This window comes from Gadus chalcogrammus, chromosome 6, assembly GCF_026213295.1.
Source record: "Gadus chalcogrammus isolate NIFS_2021 chromosome 6, NIFS_Gcha_1.0, whole genome shotgun sequence".
NCBI classification, from domain to species: Eukaryota; Metazoa; Chordata; class Actinopteri; order Gadiformes; family Gadidae; genus Gadus; species Gadus chalcogrammus.
Genome location: NC_079417.1, coordinates 2759574 through 2777099, shown reverse-complemented (window position 1 = coordinate 2777099; position 17526 = coordinate 2759574). Strand labels below are relative to the sequence as shown.

Genomic DNA, 17526 nt, shown 5'->3' with positions numbered 1-17526 from the left:
TCTGACATGTAAACAATGAGAGCGGGTGACATGTGTTGGGCAATGGAAAATCCATAGGCCTATGTGTTTTTTCTTTTACCTTATTTTAGCGTTTTTTTTCTCATGATATGGTATCCAGCCACCTCATTTGTTATCTTTAGCCTGCCTTGAACTTAACAGAGGGGGGAATTAGGCTCAGCATTTGTCGTAAGAAAGCAGAGAGCCCTTATGCATAGGCTACTTCTGCTTGGTGTGAACCCCTGTTTTTAGGTTAACCTTTCCCACCTGTGATGTAAGGACAGACTTCTGGAGGGGGGGGGGGGGATCTGTGTTCATGGCTCACTCTGAGGAGACGGTATAAGCATACATAAAAAAGATTCTACAACTATTGCATGTTCTTCGCGTCTGATCTGTCCCAGATGCAATATCTCATAAAGGAATTGCCATGACAGTTGCATAATTAACATAATTACAATTGAACATACCTGATGCAGTCAGAATAAGTTTGATTCATGATAATTGGCCTCATGACCTTACAAAGTCTGCCAGAACCTCCAACACCTACCAAGGGCCACTGCAGACTCTCCCAGCTCTCACTGCATTAGGTCTGGTTGATTTAGTGTATCATACAATAATTGAATAGTCACGGTTTTGTCTAGGGTACAATATGAAGACATTAAATTATCATCATACTCATATTTAAGTCAAATTTAAGTCAAAGGGGCGAAAAGGAAGATTTGACTTTGGGTTGATATTGCTCTTCATATTGGAAAAAAAATATTTTTTAGTTCTACTCCTTTACTAGCATGACATGTACTTCAATGCCTCAAACCAAAGTTGAATCTGGCTTTTGTCGTGTTGTTTGATCATCTTACCTCAGGATTATCATTTATCGATCTAATGGAAATAACGTCAGCTCTGAACAAATGGTTCTGAGTTTCAATGGAGGGTATCAAGCTCCACCTCATGGTGTGTTTGGCTGAAGAGTCTTGGTAGATATTTTTTTCACACCCGTTCATTAGTCTTCCTACTCAAGCTCTGGTGGCTCCGTCCTAGGAAGCCAATCACTACCACTTGTTTTGGGCAAGGCCAAAAGCAACTACTTTTTGGGGTTAAGATTTACACAGAATAAGTGATTTTATTTTAATTGGGACAAACAATTTTGGACAACTCATTCAACATCTACCCATATTAAAACCAATACTGATCTGCAATACGGAGTGTAGCTGCTGGAAAACCAATAACAAAAAACTGCTTTAAGCCACCCCAAATTAAGGACTGGTATGATATCTATTTCATATTTGTAATGGTATGATTTTATCCACGTGGCTTCAAGAAATTAAGAGTTAAGGAAATTTGAGTGGAGTTGAAAGTATGTATTCCCTAAAATTCACTTAATTTGTTTAATTCAGTTTAATTATCACAAATGAAAAACAACCCCATTTTCTTCTTATATTATAATTATACTGTAAAAAGCTGGTCTTGAAATCACTTGTAAATAGGTTGGGAGCACTGATCCCAGAAACACATTCATACAATGTTTGGAATCAAATGAAATAACATCCCCAGACAAATCTATCTCCAGCCTCGTTTGGGTAGCCACACGTAATCACTGGACGAGCAAAGCACCAGAGCTTCCTGAATACCCTAGAGGGTAGGATACCTTCGGGTTGTGGCTACAAACCCGAGGTCTGTGTGGTTCAGCCGGTACAGTACACCCAGACGTATCCTCTGAATACAGATGAACCACGCTCCATAAGCGACCTCGCACCCCGCCCGACGACAAACAAGTTTGCCGTGTTCAGAGCCATCATCAAACACACAATATTTGCCTACCAGTTGGGAAAACCAATTATGTTTACTGTGTACCTTGCCGGCAAGAGACATTTCAAAGATTCCACACTCAGAAAATATTTCTTTATTTTGTACCTTGGCGGATGAGATTTCTCCTCATCTCCTTCTCCTCCGTGCTGGGGCAGAAAGTGTTTGAGCACCACCATTCCCCAGGGGGTCGCTCGGTAGCACTTGAAGTATTTGAAGTATTGCGAGACTAAAATAGAGCCAACAGCTGGGATTTGTTCCCTTCAGTTGTAAGAACAAAAGCTCACCTTTATTTAGTTCCCTCCATCACTCTGTTAACATCTGCGACCTTGGGAGCAGGCTTCCATGACCTTGCACTTCTCTGTTCTAACCCCCTTCATCCTGGAGAGCTTGGAACACGCACGGTGTTGTGCCGACCGGGTTCTGAGCCCCAAAGTCCAGTAACCCTAACAAATTTGGGGGGGGGGGGGGGGGGGGGGGTCTACACGTTACGTTAGCTTTACAACCAAAGGCCAGCATAGAGTTAATCAGTTATTGATCAGTGTGTTTAGAGCAGGTGTGTGAGGCTCCTCAACCCGATGGTACAAGAGCGTTAGCCTTTAGCAGTGTTAGCATGTAGCTCTATCTAGACATTAGCTGTGGCCACGAAACAGCGTTCTGATACACAAACAGCTTCTCCAGCTGCTACTGTGCCAACAAGCGACTAATAAATTAAACCAAGAAAAGCTGAAAATAAACCTGTAGGAAATTGATAATATGGAGGTAAAAAATAAAACATTATATAATAAAAAACAAATAAAACATACTTAGTAACACACCACAAGTCCATGAGTCCACGGTGATATCGGCAGAGATGCTCTGGTGTGGGGGGGGGCGGAGGAGGAGTGAAGAGGGGGTGGGGAGGAGGAGCTGAGGGATGGGAGAGGGTGGAAGAGTAGAAGGGAGGGGGGGGGGGGGGGTTGTGGAGTTGATCCCCTCCTCCACATCCTGCTTCTGCTTCTCCAGGAGTCGTAGGAGGGAAAGGGTTCGAGGTGGGGGAGGGCGAGCCGGCAGGGTGGGGAACAGGAGCCGGGCTGCGGAGACCGGCTGGCTGGAGTCTGGTTGAGTTGAGGACGAGGGGAGTGCTGTTCCTCATAGTCTGGTGTGTCAGCCTGTCGCCTCAGGCTCTGCTGCTGCTGCTGGCCTCGTTGTCACGGTGATGTCAGGGCGGGCGGGGCCTCACTGCGGGGGCGTGTCGCCCTCGATCTGGATGCCGTTGTGTTGCAGCTGGGCCCGGAGCAGGGCGTTCTCACTCCTCAGCTCCTCGACCTGCACGACGCAAAACACAACACAGCTAGCTCACCTGGCGGCGAGTCATCAAGGGGCTGCGCTATGACGATGCTACGTCAGCGCCCCGCTTCTCTCTTCATTGAGCTACACGGCGCAGCACTGCTAGGCTAACGGGTTGCACGGCTGAAACGCGTTGGTCCTCCTCGCTCCTCCAGGAGTTACGAGGACCCAGACGGAGGGAGTAGCTCCTTCTGCTGATGGGACCGGGAACCACAGACTCGGAGAGCGCCTAATCCTCGCCATGCGCCGACAGGTGGTGAAATGTGGCTTGGCAGCTCGCTCTGGGAAAACACTTGACTGTCATTTTTCAAAAAGGTCTTTGCAGAAGGACCCATCAACTTATTATGAAGTGTCGCCTTAGAACTAATGTTTGTTTATGTTTGTAGATGTATGAAACTCTCGGGGGACGGGGACGGTAGGAGGGGAGATGTGTTTAGCGGAGCTCCGAGCAAACATGGCTTGCGTCGAGCGGCCGCCCGTCACGCCAGCAATACTTGCTGTCGGTCATGCTGATGGCTAGCCTAGCATGCCACCTTCTGTCTGTCGTGCTAGTTGCTACATCCATGCCACCTTCTGTCTGTCGTGCTAGCTGCTAGCTCCATGCCACCCGCTGTCTGTCATGTTAGCTGCTAACTCCATGCTACCTACTGTCTGTCATGCTAGCTGCTAGCTCCATGCCACCTGCTGTCTGTTGTACTAGCTGCTAGCTCAATGTCACCTTCTGTCTGTCGCGCTAGCTGCTAGCTCCATGCCACCCGCTATCTGTCATGCTAGCTGCTAGCTCCATGCCACCTGCTGTCTGTTGTACTAACTGCTAGCTCCATGTCACCTTCCGTCTGTCGTGCTAGCTGCTAGCTCCATGCCACCTTCTGTCTGTCGTGCTAGCTGCTAGCTCCATGCCACCTTCTGTCTGTCGTGCTAGCTGCTAGCTCCATGCCACCCGCTGTCTGTCACGCTAGCTGCTAGCTACATGCTACCTACTGTCTGTCATGCTAGCTGCTAGCTCCATGCCACCTGCTGTCTGTTGTGCTAGCTGCTAGCTGCTGGCTCCATCCTACCTGCTGTCTGTCTTGCTAGCTGCTAGCTCCATGCCACCTGCTGTCTGTCGTGCTAGCTGCTAGCTCCATGCTACCTGCTGTCTGTCTTGCTAGCTGCTAGCTCCATGCTACCTGCTGTCTGTCTTGCTAGCTGCTAGCTCCATGCTACCTGCTGTCTGTAGAGCTGGTTGTCCGTCTGGATGCGCTCCATCTCCTTCAGGTCCTGCGCCAGCTGCTGGTTCTTCTTCCGCAGGTCCGTGATGTAGTCACACGCCTTGGAGAGGATACCGCCTTTACTCTGAAATCAGGAAGTCAGGGGTCAGAGCGGGGAACCGCGCAGGAAGTCGACCATGGCTGGGCAGGGGTGTGGTCTCACCGCGCCGGTCTTGGTGCTGTCCAGCGTACAGTCGGGGATGATCTGGGACAAGCTGACGATCCAGTTGTTGATCTTGTCTCTGCGCCGCCGCTCCACTACAATGCAAGCACACCCCGATTTAACCTTTGATTTAGGGGTGGGAATATCTTGGCACCTCACGATTCGATTCCGATTATGAGGTCAACGATTCGATTCTGAAGCGATTATCGATGCAACAAATTTGTTTATGTACATTTCCATGCGTTATTTTCAGTTTTTCAGTTTTCTTTTATTTCTAATCTTTCTTTTCTATGTCATTAAAGGAAAAGCTGCTCTTGAATTAGGAGGAGTTCTTGTGTCTGTTTGTGAGTTTGCGCGCATGCTATGCATAGGCTGAATCGCAATCCTGTCAAGACAAATCAGATTCGCCAATACACACTTAAAATTCAATAATTTTAAAATTACAAAAATTATCCCTCTCTGGCGAACAGAATGTTGCAGCAGGCCAAAAATTAAATAAAATTAATTCTGATTATTAATTTATTTGCATCGAGACAGAATCGTTCTAGCGAGAATCACGATGCATCAAAGACTCGATTATTTTTCACACCCCTACAGTTTATCGAACGTTAATAGAAACGAGTAACTAATTCTCGTCAGAAGGGCCACATGCCAAATTTGATCTAGAAAAGATACACCATGTATGTTGTCATAAACACCAGCTGGTATGATTTAATCTGAATGAAAAGTCTATCTTTAAACTCCACACGTTAAACCCTCCCAGCCTGTTGTCATTAGCTTGAGTAAACTCCAGACAGCTCCACAGCAGCCTCTGGTGGCCGTCCAGAGAACACCTAATCCTTCCAGATGGAAGGGAAGTGAAATCGCCTGGTGAATATTTACAAGACAAGTCGTGGTGTAGCTCTGGAGCTTCAAGCGTCATTTATAGCTGCCTTGATGTGCCCATACCTGAATGGTACAGGCACTCCACGAACGGCGGTGAGTTTTATCGACGCCAGTTTGTCATAGCGATGCCGTGGATGTTAGTCCGAGGACTCTGCAGGTGGAACTTCAAAAATGTCACAGGTGCGCAACCAATTGCTGGACGAACTCGCCGCGTTTGGGGGGGACGTGACACTTGGTCCCCTGCGGTCGACCCGCTTGTGGTCGGTGACCCAGTTGGAAAACCACTGATCTAGAGCACCAATCACAAACCTTCGTTATGTTGCGCTCTCCTCTTCTGGTCACGCGGGGTCCGCGCCCCCTCCATCTTCCTACGACCAGGAAGGAAGTACATTAAGGCCCAACCCCATTTCTACCCCTTCCCCCTCCCCTTACCCCTTCAAAACAAGAGGGAGGGGTAAGGGGAAGGGTAGGGGTAGAAATGGGATTGGGCCTACAACTACAACTCCGTCATTAAATGATGTGAGCATATGAATGTTTATAACGACAGTTCTGAATATTCATAGTAGCCCTGCAGAATAAGGTGAAACTAAATACAGGTCTCCCATGATGCATAGGGAATGGTTAAGGTTATGTATTGGTTTAGTTTAGCTAGATAACGGGTTAGGTTAGTCTCAGGGTCTGGTTAAGGTTGCGGTCTGGTGTTAATGTCCTGGGAGAAGCAGTGCATCATGGGAAATAATCACCACTGAACAGGTAACACAGTGTATTGGTATCTTATGTAGTATCCTCTACACACTAAAGAAGTATCTATTGTAGTACCAATTAAATACTACTATAGTGATATCTTAATCACAGAAATGCAGTAGCAACATTGAATGTTTAATTGAACTATAGAAGAAACCAAAATTGGAGGTTAAGGCAAACTCAACTCCAAGTCCAGACACTCAAAGAAACAAAAGTAGAGGTCCAATGATACTACAAGTTAACACATGTAGAGGAGTTCACCTCAGGTCTCACACCCATCTGTAAGTCCCATTCTGGCTACAGAAGAGGGGACATATTTCAGCCTCGGAAAGGAACGGTAATAATTCATCAGGGGTTGTACATATTTGTACTTTCTGCTGCCATCTTCCAGGAGATAGCAACCTTACTGTTTCTTTATGCATCTAATGGCGTTTCCAGCAGATAATGGATTCTCCGGCACGCTCTGCCAAGATGGCGCACTACAAATACATCTCTGTTTAAGCACACGAAAAGCCTCCACACAAATCATCTCGGCTACGCCAGCCTGACCTGGCCTGTTCAGCCACATCTCTGACATGGAAATACTTTTTGGTCATATTTGTGCCTTAGTGAATTACAGATTCACCCACATGCCCGGAAGAGAATTATGTGGTCAGGCCCGGTGCCCAAATGATGTACATTTATTGAGGTGGAACGACTGCAACTGCAGAATGTCAACAGCTGATATATCTGCTGCAATAACACATTAAGGACACTGTTGTTAAAAGGAGCTTTTAGCAAGCATCTTTGATTCTCATTCATCACCAAAACCTCCATATCAAAATGCAAACACTTTCCTTGGAAGTGATGCTAACACCTTCCTGTAGCTTGATGCTAGCACCTCCCTTTAGCGTAATGCCGTCCTTTATTGCTTCAACGTAGTCAGCAACAGAGCTCTAATCTGATTGGCCGGTTTGTCAGGTATATGCAGATGATGTAATGATTAATAATTAATAATTTGTGTCCTCACCAGGCTGCGTCATGTAGATCAGCGCCGTCTTCTCTGAAAATGTTATTAATCAAAATATAATTTAGGTTACTTGCAAATCGAATTGGTAATGGTATTACTCAAATATCAACTATCAATTTCTGTAAATATAATTTTAATTACTCCAAGAACAATAACACTGCATTACAACATGAGATAAAAATATACATGCATCAATGTATATATATATTTATATCACTAAAAATTGACACGTCTGTCTTATGAGGCAAGTTGGTTAATCACAGATTCATCATCGTTCTTCTAAAAAGGGGAGTTTGCTGGGTTAGCATTTGCTTTCTGTCGGGATGCTTTTATTGACTTCCAGTTACAAAAGCTTAGCTCCTGTTCAATTTAAGGGAATACACTTTAAATTACTTTCCAAAGATTTCCAATGGGCTACCTGTGATGCGTAGCTGACAGGTTAACCTCCACGTAGACTACTCAGCCAGAAGCAGCTGATAAGATAATTGCTTATATTATCAGCGGCGGCACATCAGATAATAATAATCACAAAGCCGAAAATAGTGCGAAATTATCTGTGTTTTTGCAGACAAATGCAATCTTGTTGTGTGGTTACTGCCACTTGTTTTGAACAAGACTGAACACATTCATTGGAACGCAATTAAAAGTTTATTCCCCTCACATGAACTGGAGCTAGGTAGATATAACCCGGTATGTCATCATGAATGGAATAAAAAGCTGTAAATAGAAGTTTAATAAATAACAAACATGTTAAAATGAGAAGGATAGAAGATCACTCTATAAACACTGCGAAAGAATGCACGGCCAGGGTTAAGTGTTTGATTCCCACTGGTAAAGAACGGCATTGGCACTGCTTATGTTAGGGGTTCAATTCCCAGCACGCCCACCCATGCTAAGAATGCTTCGCTCCAATATTGTAAGACGCTTTGGCTAACTTCTTTTACGAGCTCAGTTAATTTAATTGCTGAAAATGAAATTTGCTCATATTGGAGGGACCAACAAAAAACAATGAGCCTCACTGACAATGAGGCTTGAGGAACGTTATTAACATTACTGACCAGGCTTCAGACATACCCTAATATTCTAGACCTTATGTCTCGAGGAATGTCAGTGGCTTCTCTGTTAATTTGTTAGCTGTGGTAATTGGCATCATGTGACCCTAGCGAGGATGATGACGACGAGGAGGAAGAGCAGGAGAATTACAGGGCTGAGGTGGTATTTATTCATCACTAACGCCGTCTTCGCCCCAGGGTCCTAAAGACAGAGGGGTTCTCCTCGAGCAGTCACCCATAGCATTATAGAAGTAGTAGTATAATGCTACGGGTGACTGCGCTAGGGGATTCACATTCTCACAGGGAGAATGTGAAGTTGGTAGCAGTAGTATTATTCGTACAAAAGAATGTGGAATATGTCTAAGCTTAGTATTAGCAGTAGTATTACTCGCAGGGAGAACGTGTCAGACGTATTATCACTAGAGCTGTCAGTTAAACGCGTTATGAACGGCGTTAACGCAAACCAATTTTAACGGCGTTAAAATTATTATTGCGCGATTAACGCAATTATTTTATTTAAAAAAAAGATAGATTTTTTTTTTTTTCTTTGGCTCAAAACAAAGAAGCAGTAGCCTGACTGCTATGTTCAAATGACATTTGTTCAAAGCAGTCGTTTAATTGCACTATAGGCTCTTTTTTTGTATCGTCCTGTTTTGATCAGTACATGCCAATGTTGTTATCAATAAAAAATCATTTGCACAAGGCAAGCCGATGCACTTCACCATGTTGATAAGAGAATTAAAATGAGAAGAATTATGGAACAAAAAAATCAAGGGATATTTAGCATAGAAAAATAATTTGCGATTAATCGCGAGTTAACTATGACATTAATGCGATTAATCACGATTAAATATTTTAATCGCTTGACAGCTCTAATTATCACTAGTACGACAGTACTAGACCAGCATTGGTAATAGTATAGCAGTATCATAGAAGCACTCACGGAGAGTACGCGTGAGACGTTAGGTTCCTGCCGGCGGCGGGGATGACATCAGACGGACTCATCATCACATAGAACTGACCTGGAGCGAGGGCGAGAGACAGTGAGTTAGAGCAGAGAGCGGGGGGGGACACACACAATGCCTCGTACACGCGTGACCCCCGGGGACAGAGAGCGAGCGAGGGACTTCACCTCCGGCCGGCGTCAGAGAGGGGTCGGAGGTCGCGTGGACATCGCTCACTGCCGCGGCGGGAAAATACGTGAAGCGCGCCTCCCCACCGACTGGGCTGACATCGCTGAAGGTGTTCTGGAGGAGGGGCGATACCACGCTGAGTGAGTGAGTGAGTGAGTGAGTGAGTGAGTGAGTGAGTGAGTGAGTGAGTGAGTGAGTGAGTGAGTGAGTGAGTGAGTGAGTGAGTGAGTGAGTGAGTGAGTGAGTGAGTGAGTGAGTGAGTGAGCGAGCGAGCGAGACTAAACGAGAGCACGGGACACGGGACGTACCTGGGGAGCCCCGGCGAAGGTTGCCGTGGAAACGACGCTCACCGCCGTGTTGTCCCTCGTCTCCGGCTGTGGCTCCGCTACCGCGACGACGCGATAGGTCACCTGACCACGGGGACAGATAAGACAGTTACTAAGAGTAGGGCCGGACGCCAAAAGCTGTTCCTTTGATCCCTTGAGCAACAGCGGTATCACGAGAAAGGAGCCAAGCGATGTAGGACTGGTGTGGACCACTGAGCTGCTTCAGCGTCGTGATGGTGACGGCAACGTCGACCGTCGACGACCCGAGTCCGACCAAACACTTCCCTCAGACTTCGTAGCCATGACGTGGCGTGGCGTCATATATAACGGCATCATGACGTAATTGAAGAACTGCTCGATTACATATCCTTACATATCCTAGGCCGAACTGACGTAGCTGACGTATCGTCGCTGCCAAACATGATTCAACAGCCGATTAAGGCTTTCTTGTTTGAGCATTTGACTATTGGAACAGCAGGTAAGATAGAGATCCAGTTGAATAGAAACATCGGTAGGGAGCAGGGTGCACTTATTTTATTTATTTGATGTGCTTGCATCATTATTGCAATTTCTGGGTTGTATCCTCATGGTCGAATGCACAAATTGTAGGTCGCCTTGGAGACAAGCATAAGATAGATAAATGTAAGGTAATGTAGTAGAGCCACTATGTGTTTTTGTAAGTTCTTGGGGTCATAGCCACTATTATGGCATCCTCTATCTCCTCGACGGTATCACACAGCCTCAACCAATCAGAACACTGGTGGCTTTTGGCTCCAACTAATGTCTACTGTAGCCAATTGATCATGTGATCCCCCCCCCTCCCCTCCAGCCGCATGACTGACATGTGATGCCGGCCGCCAGCCAATCCCGAACAAGCCTGAGATCACATGACCCACATCGCTGCATCAATTACCTCAAACCTTCCATCAAGTTAACGCATCCTTAAAACTCCTGTTGTACACTCACCAATCATGTTGAGACAGATGTTCTTTTCGTTTGTTTTCAAAAAGTAGTGTGCGTAGTGTGCGTGTGTTTCACATAAGCCTAATAATACAACATATGTATAGCATATATAATACGTCTAAACAATAAGAGTAGATGAGTAGTCATGAGTGGCAGAAATGTAGAGGCAAGAAGTAAATGTCAACACCATAGCCGATAGCCACTATAGTGACTATACATGTTAAAACTACATGATGTGCGTTGACACAGAGGAGTTCGACTGACAACTCTTCCTCAAGGGCATAATCAAACTACACACAAACATGTGTTTCTTTATATTGATAGTCGTATAAAAAAGATAACTAACTACCTGCGAGCCTTCGGGGCGGAACTGGTACTGGATGTTGTGGTCGACAAACGCAGCCGTCTGCTCCTCTCCCACTGCACCGCCGAACACACAATACACACACCCGCGTTTAACTTGGTAACAAGGAAACTGTGAGTGACATGTGGACTATGGAATGAAGTAGGACTCAATTACCTCCAGATATGCCCACACCCTCCTCTTCTTCTTGTTTTGATTGGCTGCTGCGGGTTAGAAGTATCGATTAGTAGGAATATTAGATGTACAACACTTAACACTTAATAATAATAATAAAAAGTGTTACCAGTGATATCAACCGGTTGTTATTAATATATTTCATTACATTTGCTCATACGGTCTCATTCTATGTCCGTGAATCGGGAAAAAAAAAGTCGTGACCTTTTCTATGCTTCTACTGTTCGAAACAAACTTTATGTTGCATACTGAATCCGAATTTATCTCCTCTGGCTTAAATACTTCTAGGTTAAAGTTACTTTCTATTTCCATAGCATGAGAAAGTGATCAAAACAAGTAGTGATCATTTTGTATTGTAAGTGTTTTCAAAGCGGGCCTAGTGTGTAACGTTAGCTTAGCATGTTAATTAGCCGCCGTGGCTAACATTGAGTTTACCTTTCGGTGTCCAGACTGTGTTCCTGTATATCCATCAGGGTTGGAGGAGAAAGTGATATTCGGTTCCTCGACGGGGATGGAAGTCGTGATCACGGGAACAAACACTCGGTCATGTGAGAGAGAGAGAGGGAGCGAGAGAGAGAGCCCAGGACACGTGAGGAGGGTCGGCTGGATATGAAGACAGAGGCGCTGGTGGAGGAAGGGGGCGCTAAAGGGGCACTTCTGTAGAGGCGCTCTTCTTTGTCCGTCTATAAATATGACAATTTCGTCAGTAGGTAGTCTGGTCAGATTTAACACTCTGTTGAGGTGTTATAAGCACATTAAGCAACAAATAAATATAAAATATTTTACATTATTTTAATGTTCACTGCTAGTCATAAATATATATCATATATATGTTGAATCCACATAGCAGCTTCTATTCATTCTATCTATTTATTTAGAATTTATAATAAAGAAACTCGAGTACTGATTACGTATTAGATAAAGCCCATCTCGGACAAATTTCGTAAGTTTTATATTTTTTAATGAATATTCAATAATTACCACTTATATAAAAATCCCTGTCTCAAGTTTATACTAAATAACATAGATCATAAATGTCAAGCGAACAGGACAAATCAATCAAATATGTCAATCTAGGTGTAGAATTGCCAAAATATATACATTAAAACACCTTTAATAAATCGTTTTGTGTATTACAGTCAATCAATAACTAATTTCTACCACTACAGGGCAAACCTTCCAATGTGAATGAACCACAGAAGATAATGAACTTTACCCCACATTGTGCGGAACCTTTCTTCTGGTCGAACTTGTTTCCAACAGAGATGATAAGAGCACCACACAGATGTCATTGGCTGTGAGAGGAACGCGAATGTTTTTTTCCCCCATTTTGCTCAACTCCCATTGGTTGAGGCGAGAGGAGGACCTTCTAATATTTCCGACTTGCCAGCGGTGACCGATGAGCTAACCTTGCTAGCTGCTACAACGAAGTCTATAGACATGTCTGGCCGAGTTCTGGTTGGAGTCAAGAGGGTCATCGATTATGCCGTCAAGGTAGAGAAAATAATGAAATTAATCAAATAAACCTAGTCGGTGTGTGTGTCTGTGTGTGTGTGTGTGTGTGTGTGTGTGTGTGTGTGTGTGTGTGTGTGTGTGTGTGTGTGTGTGTGTGTGTGTGTGTGTGTGTGTGTGTGTGTGTGTGTGTGTTTAGTAACAACCTAATCATTGGTAACAAACCACTGATTGCTGATTTTCACTCTCTGTGACTGTCAGATAGTTAAAAGGACGTGTATTTGCTTCTTTGAGTTAACCACTTCAGTTGGGTCTGAAGAAAACGTATCTTAATTTAGTTGTTATATGTCAGTATAGGGATTAGTAAACTGAGTTACAACTCCTGTACTTTGGTCGTTACTCAATGTTTATTTGAGGGCAGCTGTTCAGCCTCACCTCTTACCTGTCAGTTCAAATCTTTGAGGTGTGTGTGTGTGTGTGTGTGTGTGTGTGTGTGTGTGTGTGTGTGTGTGTGTGTGTGTGTGTGTGTGTGTGTGTGTGTGTGTGTGTGTGTGTGTGTGTGTGTGTGTGTGTGTGTGTGTGTGTGTCCAAGGTTCAAGAAGTGCTGCTCTGGTCCATCAGATAAATACTTATTTCAAGTCAAGTACATTTAATTGGCATAGCCTTGCCTTAATCATAGTTACAGTCTCAAAGGGCTTCACACAGTCCATACCTTTATGACAACCCCCCCCCCCAAGAAAATAAGGTCTTTAATCAACAAGGAAGAAATCTTGCAGATTGCAGAGTGACTGTTGTTCTGTTTCAGATCCGGGTCAAGCCAGACCACAGCGGGGTGGTTACAGAGGGAGTGAAGCACTCCATGAACCCCTTCTGTGAGATCGCGGTGGAAGAGGCAGTGAAGATGAAGGAGAAGAAGCTGATCAAGGAGGTGGTGGCGGTCAGCTGTGGCCCACAGCAGGTCACGGTACGTCGTGGGAGGCTGGGGTTGAACAACAGCATATATTTATATTTATTTTGTTCATAGGGAAATGGTGATGGCACAGTATATAGCAGATTGGTTTGAGTTATTGTTTAATAGTAAAATGGTTGAATCTGTTGAATCTCTCTTTGAATATCGTTTGCTGGATGGAAACATTTTTATGCTCAGATTTTGTTTTTTTATATCCTGTTCAGTCACTGAAGACAGGTTAGTGTCACGCTTTTAATGTGGCGGCTGTTTATTGAGTCATTTGTTTTGGTTATTCAGCATTGCATGCTAATGAGCCACCAGAAGGCTGTCTTTAGCGGTGGACAACACAGTTTTCTCACCGTAGTCGTAGCACCCGTACACGACATAGAAAAGGGAGAAGTTAGTGTTAACTCTTTTTAAAGTATTCTCCTGTGCACTGTGGATTAAATGTTTCTGTTAATACCTTTTACACCGGATTCAGGTTGAGGTTTAACTTTTGATCACACAAACTAGGTACAAGCCGTTCAAGTAAAAAAAGCTGTCAGCCCTCACTTGTATGAGGCAGTTTTCACTCGTATGAAGCAATAAATTAGCTAAATGCAAAGCGTGATGCATGGTTGTGCAGCACCATAACTTTTATTTTGTAGCTAGTAGGACTGATTGTATGCATTGATTGTTCTCAGCCTCTTTGGATAAAACAGTCTGCTAAACCTCTACATACAACTCCTGTACCGCTAACTATGCTGACCCTTGTACTTTGCTAGCTGTGCTAACAAATGCATTGTGCTAGCTGTGCTGTCCCCGACTCTGTTCTGGCTATGCTAATACCCGCTGTGTTCCACCAGGAGACGATCCGCACAGCGCTAGCCATGGGTGCTGACCGGGGCATCCATGTAGAGGTGTCTGCCAAGGAATACGAATCCCTGGGACCCCTGCAGGTGTCAAAGATCTTGGCCGCTCTCGCCAAGAAGGAGGAAGCTCAGCTCATCATCCTCGGAAAACAGGTCAGACTATTGGCGAGTTACTGCAGTGTGTATAAACCCTAGTGGGAAGACTCTAGTATAAGTGATCTAGTGTGAATACTCCAGTGTCATTACTCTACAATGAATACTGGAGTATGAGTAATCTAGTATCAATACTCTAGATTCCACTAGTATGAATGCTATCATAGTCAACATGCTAACCTTCATGTCTTATGGTGCCCATCTTTGATGAGTGTATTGAAACTGTTTAAATATGTTTTTTAATATTTAGTTTCTCTCTACAGGCGATCGATGGTGACTGTAACCAGACAGGACAGATGACAGCAGCCCTACTGGACTGGCCGCAGGTTAGCAGCCTACCCCTCCCGCATGAGGACCACAATATTCACTACCATTTCCTCATGTAGTCCACTATATAACCCCCCCCACTCCCAACCTGTAGTCCACTGTGTCACCCCTCCTCCCCTCCTATACACCCCCATATATCCCCTCCATCTCGCCCTACCAAATTCTAACCCTGATCGGAGTAATGGCACGGCTGGGCCAGCAGGGGGGGTTGCTTATCCGTTTATGTGTATTCCTTGAACACCAAGGACTGGAAACATATTTCCATTAAACACATCCTGCAATTGTGTCATTATAGTTGAATTGCTGTGCAGTTAAAGTTTGACCCACGGATGATAATTTAACCATCATGCTTCAGCTTATCCGTCCGTCCGTCTGTCTCTTCCTGTATGTCTGTCTGCCCTTCTCTCTTTCTGGGTGTCGCCCTCTCCCTCTTCTCCTGCCAACCTGTCTGTCTGCGTGCAGGGTACCTTTGCGTCGGAGGTGACCTTGGAGGCGGGGCACGTGAAGGTTGTCCGGGAGATTGATGGCGGCCTGGAGACCATCAAGATCAATACTCCCGCCGTGTTGACGGCAGACCTCCGCCTCAACACGCCACGCTACGCCACCCTGCCCAACATCATGGTACTGACCCGCGCCCTCGGGTTCACATATTGAGTTTGTTGCAGATGTTAAGGTTCTGGGATGAGGTTAGAGATGGATCAAAAACAAACGAGAGACAGAGAATCGCCCCGGTTTATCCAGAGTTCGGCACAACTGCCATTAATATCAGACGTCCGATCCCAATCCCATTTCTACCCCTTACCCCTTTCCCCTTACCCTTAGCCCTCCCCCTTGTTTTGAAGGGGTAAGGGGAAGGGGTAAGGGGTAGAAATGGGATTGGGCCTAATGTCCAATCCCAATTCTACCCCTTACCCCTTCCCCTTATTTACTTTATTGGTTTAGTTCAGGGACATTGCACACTAATCAACATTCAAAATGTAAGTGAGCCAGAGTTAGCCTAAGAGGCTAGTTTTCATCTGTTGTCCCCTGCCAGATATTCAAAAGGCAACCTAAAATTACAGATAAAATGCATATAAACAAAGATTTAAAAAACAACAGTTGTAAGAATGAATTGCAAGACAATGGCAAACAAACAATAAAATAAGCAGACAATAAAACACAGTGTACATTAAACATTTTAGGAAAGTGCACAAAACAGTAGATTAGAGCAGGACAAACACACCTACAATAAAAACACATACAGCAGCATAGAACACAAACATGCAGCACACACATATATAGCAGCATAAAGCACAAACATGCAGCACAGACATACAGCAGCCTAAAGCACAAACATGCAGCACAAACATATACAGCTGCATAAAGCACAAACATGCAGCACAATTAACTTAGACACTAACATGACCAGCACAGGGCAGGAGCACACAAGAGACAAGCAAGCAGGACACAGCATTTACTAAGAAGTCGGCAGGAGAAGCAATTGCAGTCCTAGTGTGTACATAATTGATTACCAATAAGCCATATTTTCTTCCCCTTCCCCTTCCCCCTTCAAAACAAGGGGGAGGGGTAAGGGGTAGAAATGGGATTGGGCCTAAGTCTGTATGTTTCCTCTTTGTAGAAAGCAAAGAAGAAGAAGATCGCCAACGTCAAGCCGGCGGACTTGGGGGTGGAGCTGGCGTCGAAGCTGCAGGTGCTGAGGGTGGATGAACCCCCCCAGAGAGAGGCGGGGGTCAAGGTGGAATCGGTGGACGACCTCGTGGGGAAACTGAAAGAGGCGGGAAGGATCTAGGGACCCCCTGGGAACGTGAGTAGCAGACGGAACTACACCTGTCTTTGAGAAATACTTCTGTTGTGTTCGGCGATGTAAATGGTAACCTTGTATTTCTGACTCCTAGAGCTGCTCTGCACTCTGTCCAGTGCATGTTTAGGAACTAGGTTGTGCAGCGCTATCACTTTCCTAGTAGCTACTTAAACTGTTGTGTGCTTTTGGTCGTCCTCCGCCTCGCCTGCAAGTCGCTTTGGATAAAAGCAATTTTCAAAAAATTAAAAGAGCTAGATGAATAAATTATGAATTTTTGTAATCTGTTCTCAATACTTGCCGTTAATGGTAACGCACGTACTGTTGCCTGTGTTGTGTTTTCAGGGCACCTGAAGGGTCCGGTGGAGTAGCATTGTCGGGCTCCTGTTGCTCTGCAGGCGGATACACTTGCCTTTGGCGCCCCCTGCTGGATCAGCTGGAGAACGGCAGCGGTCCAACTCCTCCGCTGGACTCCTCCTCTGTCCCCTTTCAAAGACTCATCTGTTGTTACTCTAGCGCAGCCCAGACTAACGCCTCCCCTGTAACCTGCTGACAGCACGCTGTGTTCATGCTGTAAATGTAAATATGGGTCCAAACGGACACCTATGGGTTGTTAGCCCGGTCCTGCCACTCGGTACAACTAAACATGAAATTCTCTTTACCGCAAGCGCCTCAACTCCACACAGATTGTACAGACCTCTACGATGACAATAAAAACTACGGTGTTCTTATCCCGGCCATGTCTTTTTCATTTGAGCATTTTAAACCCAGAAACCCTACAGTTTTCTCTTTCCTTGCCGTTAT

At 45.1% G+C, this 17526-nt stretch overlaps 2 protein-coding genes across 4 annotated transcripts; one reads left to right on the top strand and one right to left on the bottom strand.

The window, feature by feature from the left end:
* Window positions 1–1909: 1909 nt before the first annotated feature.
* Window positions 1910–11841, bottom strand: LOC130384478 (upstream stimulatory factor 2). 2 transcript variants are annotated; one of them, XM_056592682.1, is made up of 11 exons: window positions 11628–11841; window positions 11175–11221; window positions 11004–11074; window positions 9674–9775; window positions 9365–9479; window positions 9176–9254; window positions 7181–7213; window positions 5737–5795; window positions 4543–4637; window positions 4336–4464; window positions 1910–3108 (listed from the first exon to the last, which is right to left on the bottom strand). In XM_056592682.1, the coding sequence occupies exons 1-11, from the start codon at window positions 11660–11662 to the stop codon at window positions 3019–3021; spliced, it is 855 nt and encodes a 284-aa protein (XP_056448657.1). In that variant the 5' UTR covers window positions 11663–11841; the 3' UTR covers window positions 1910–3018. The 2 variants fall into 2 exon arrangements, with proteins under 2 accessions (XP_056448657.1, XP_056448658.1); XM_056592683.1 differs by having other exon boundaries at window positions 11175–11218; window positions 11628–11831.
* Window positions 11842–12478: 637 nt separating this feature from the next.
* etfb (electron transfer flavoprotein subunit beta) lies at window positions 12479–17462 on the top strand. 2 transcript variants are annotated; one of them, XM_056592220.1, is made up of 7 exons: window positions 12479–12686; window positions 13450–13608; window positions 14439–14597; window positions 14861–14923; window positions 15387–15545; window positions 16543–16728; window positions 17068–17461. In XM_056592220.1, the coding sequence occupies exons 1-6, from the start codon at window positions 12633–12635 to the stop codon at window positions 16711–16713; spliced, it is 765 nt and encodes a 254-aa protein (XP_056448195.1). In that variant the 5' UTR covers window positions 12479–12632; the 3' UTR covers window positions 16714–16728; window positions 17068–17461. The 2 variants fall into 2 exon arrangements, with proteins under 2 accessions (XP_056448195.1, XP_056448196.1); XM_056592221.1 differs by having other exon boundaries at window positions 12540–12686; window positions 13450–13605; window positions 14436–14597; window positions 17068–17462.
* Window positions 17463–17526: the final 64 nt, after the last annotated feature.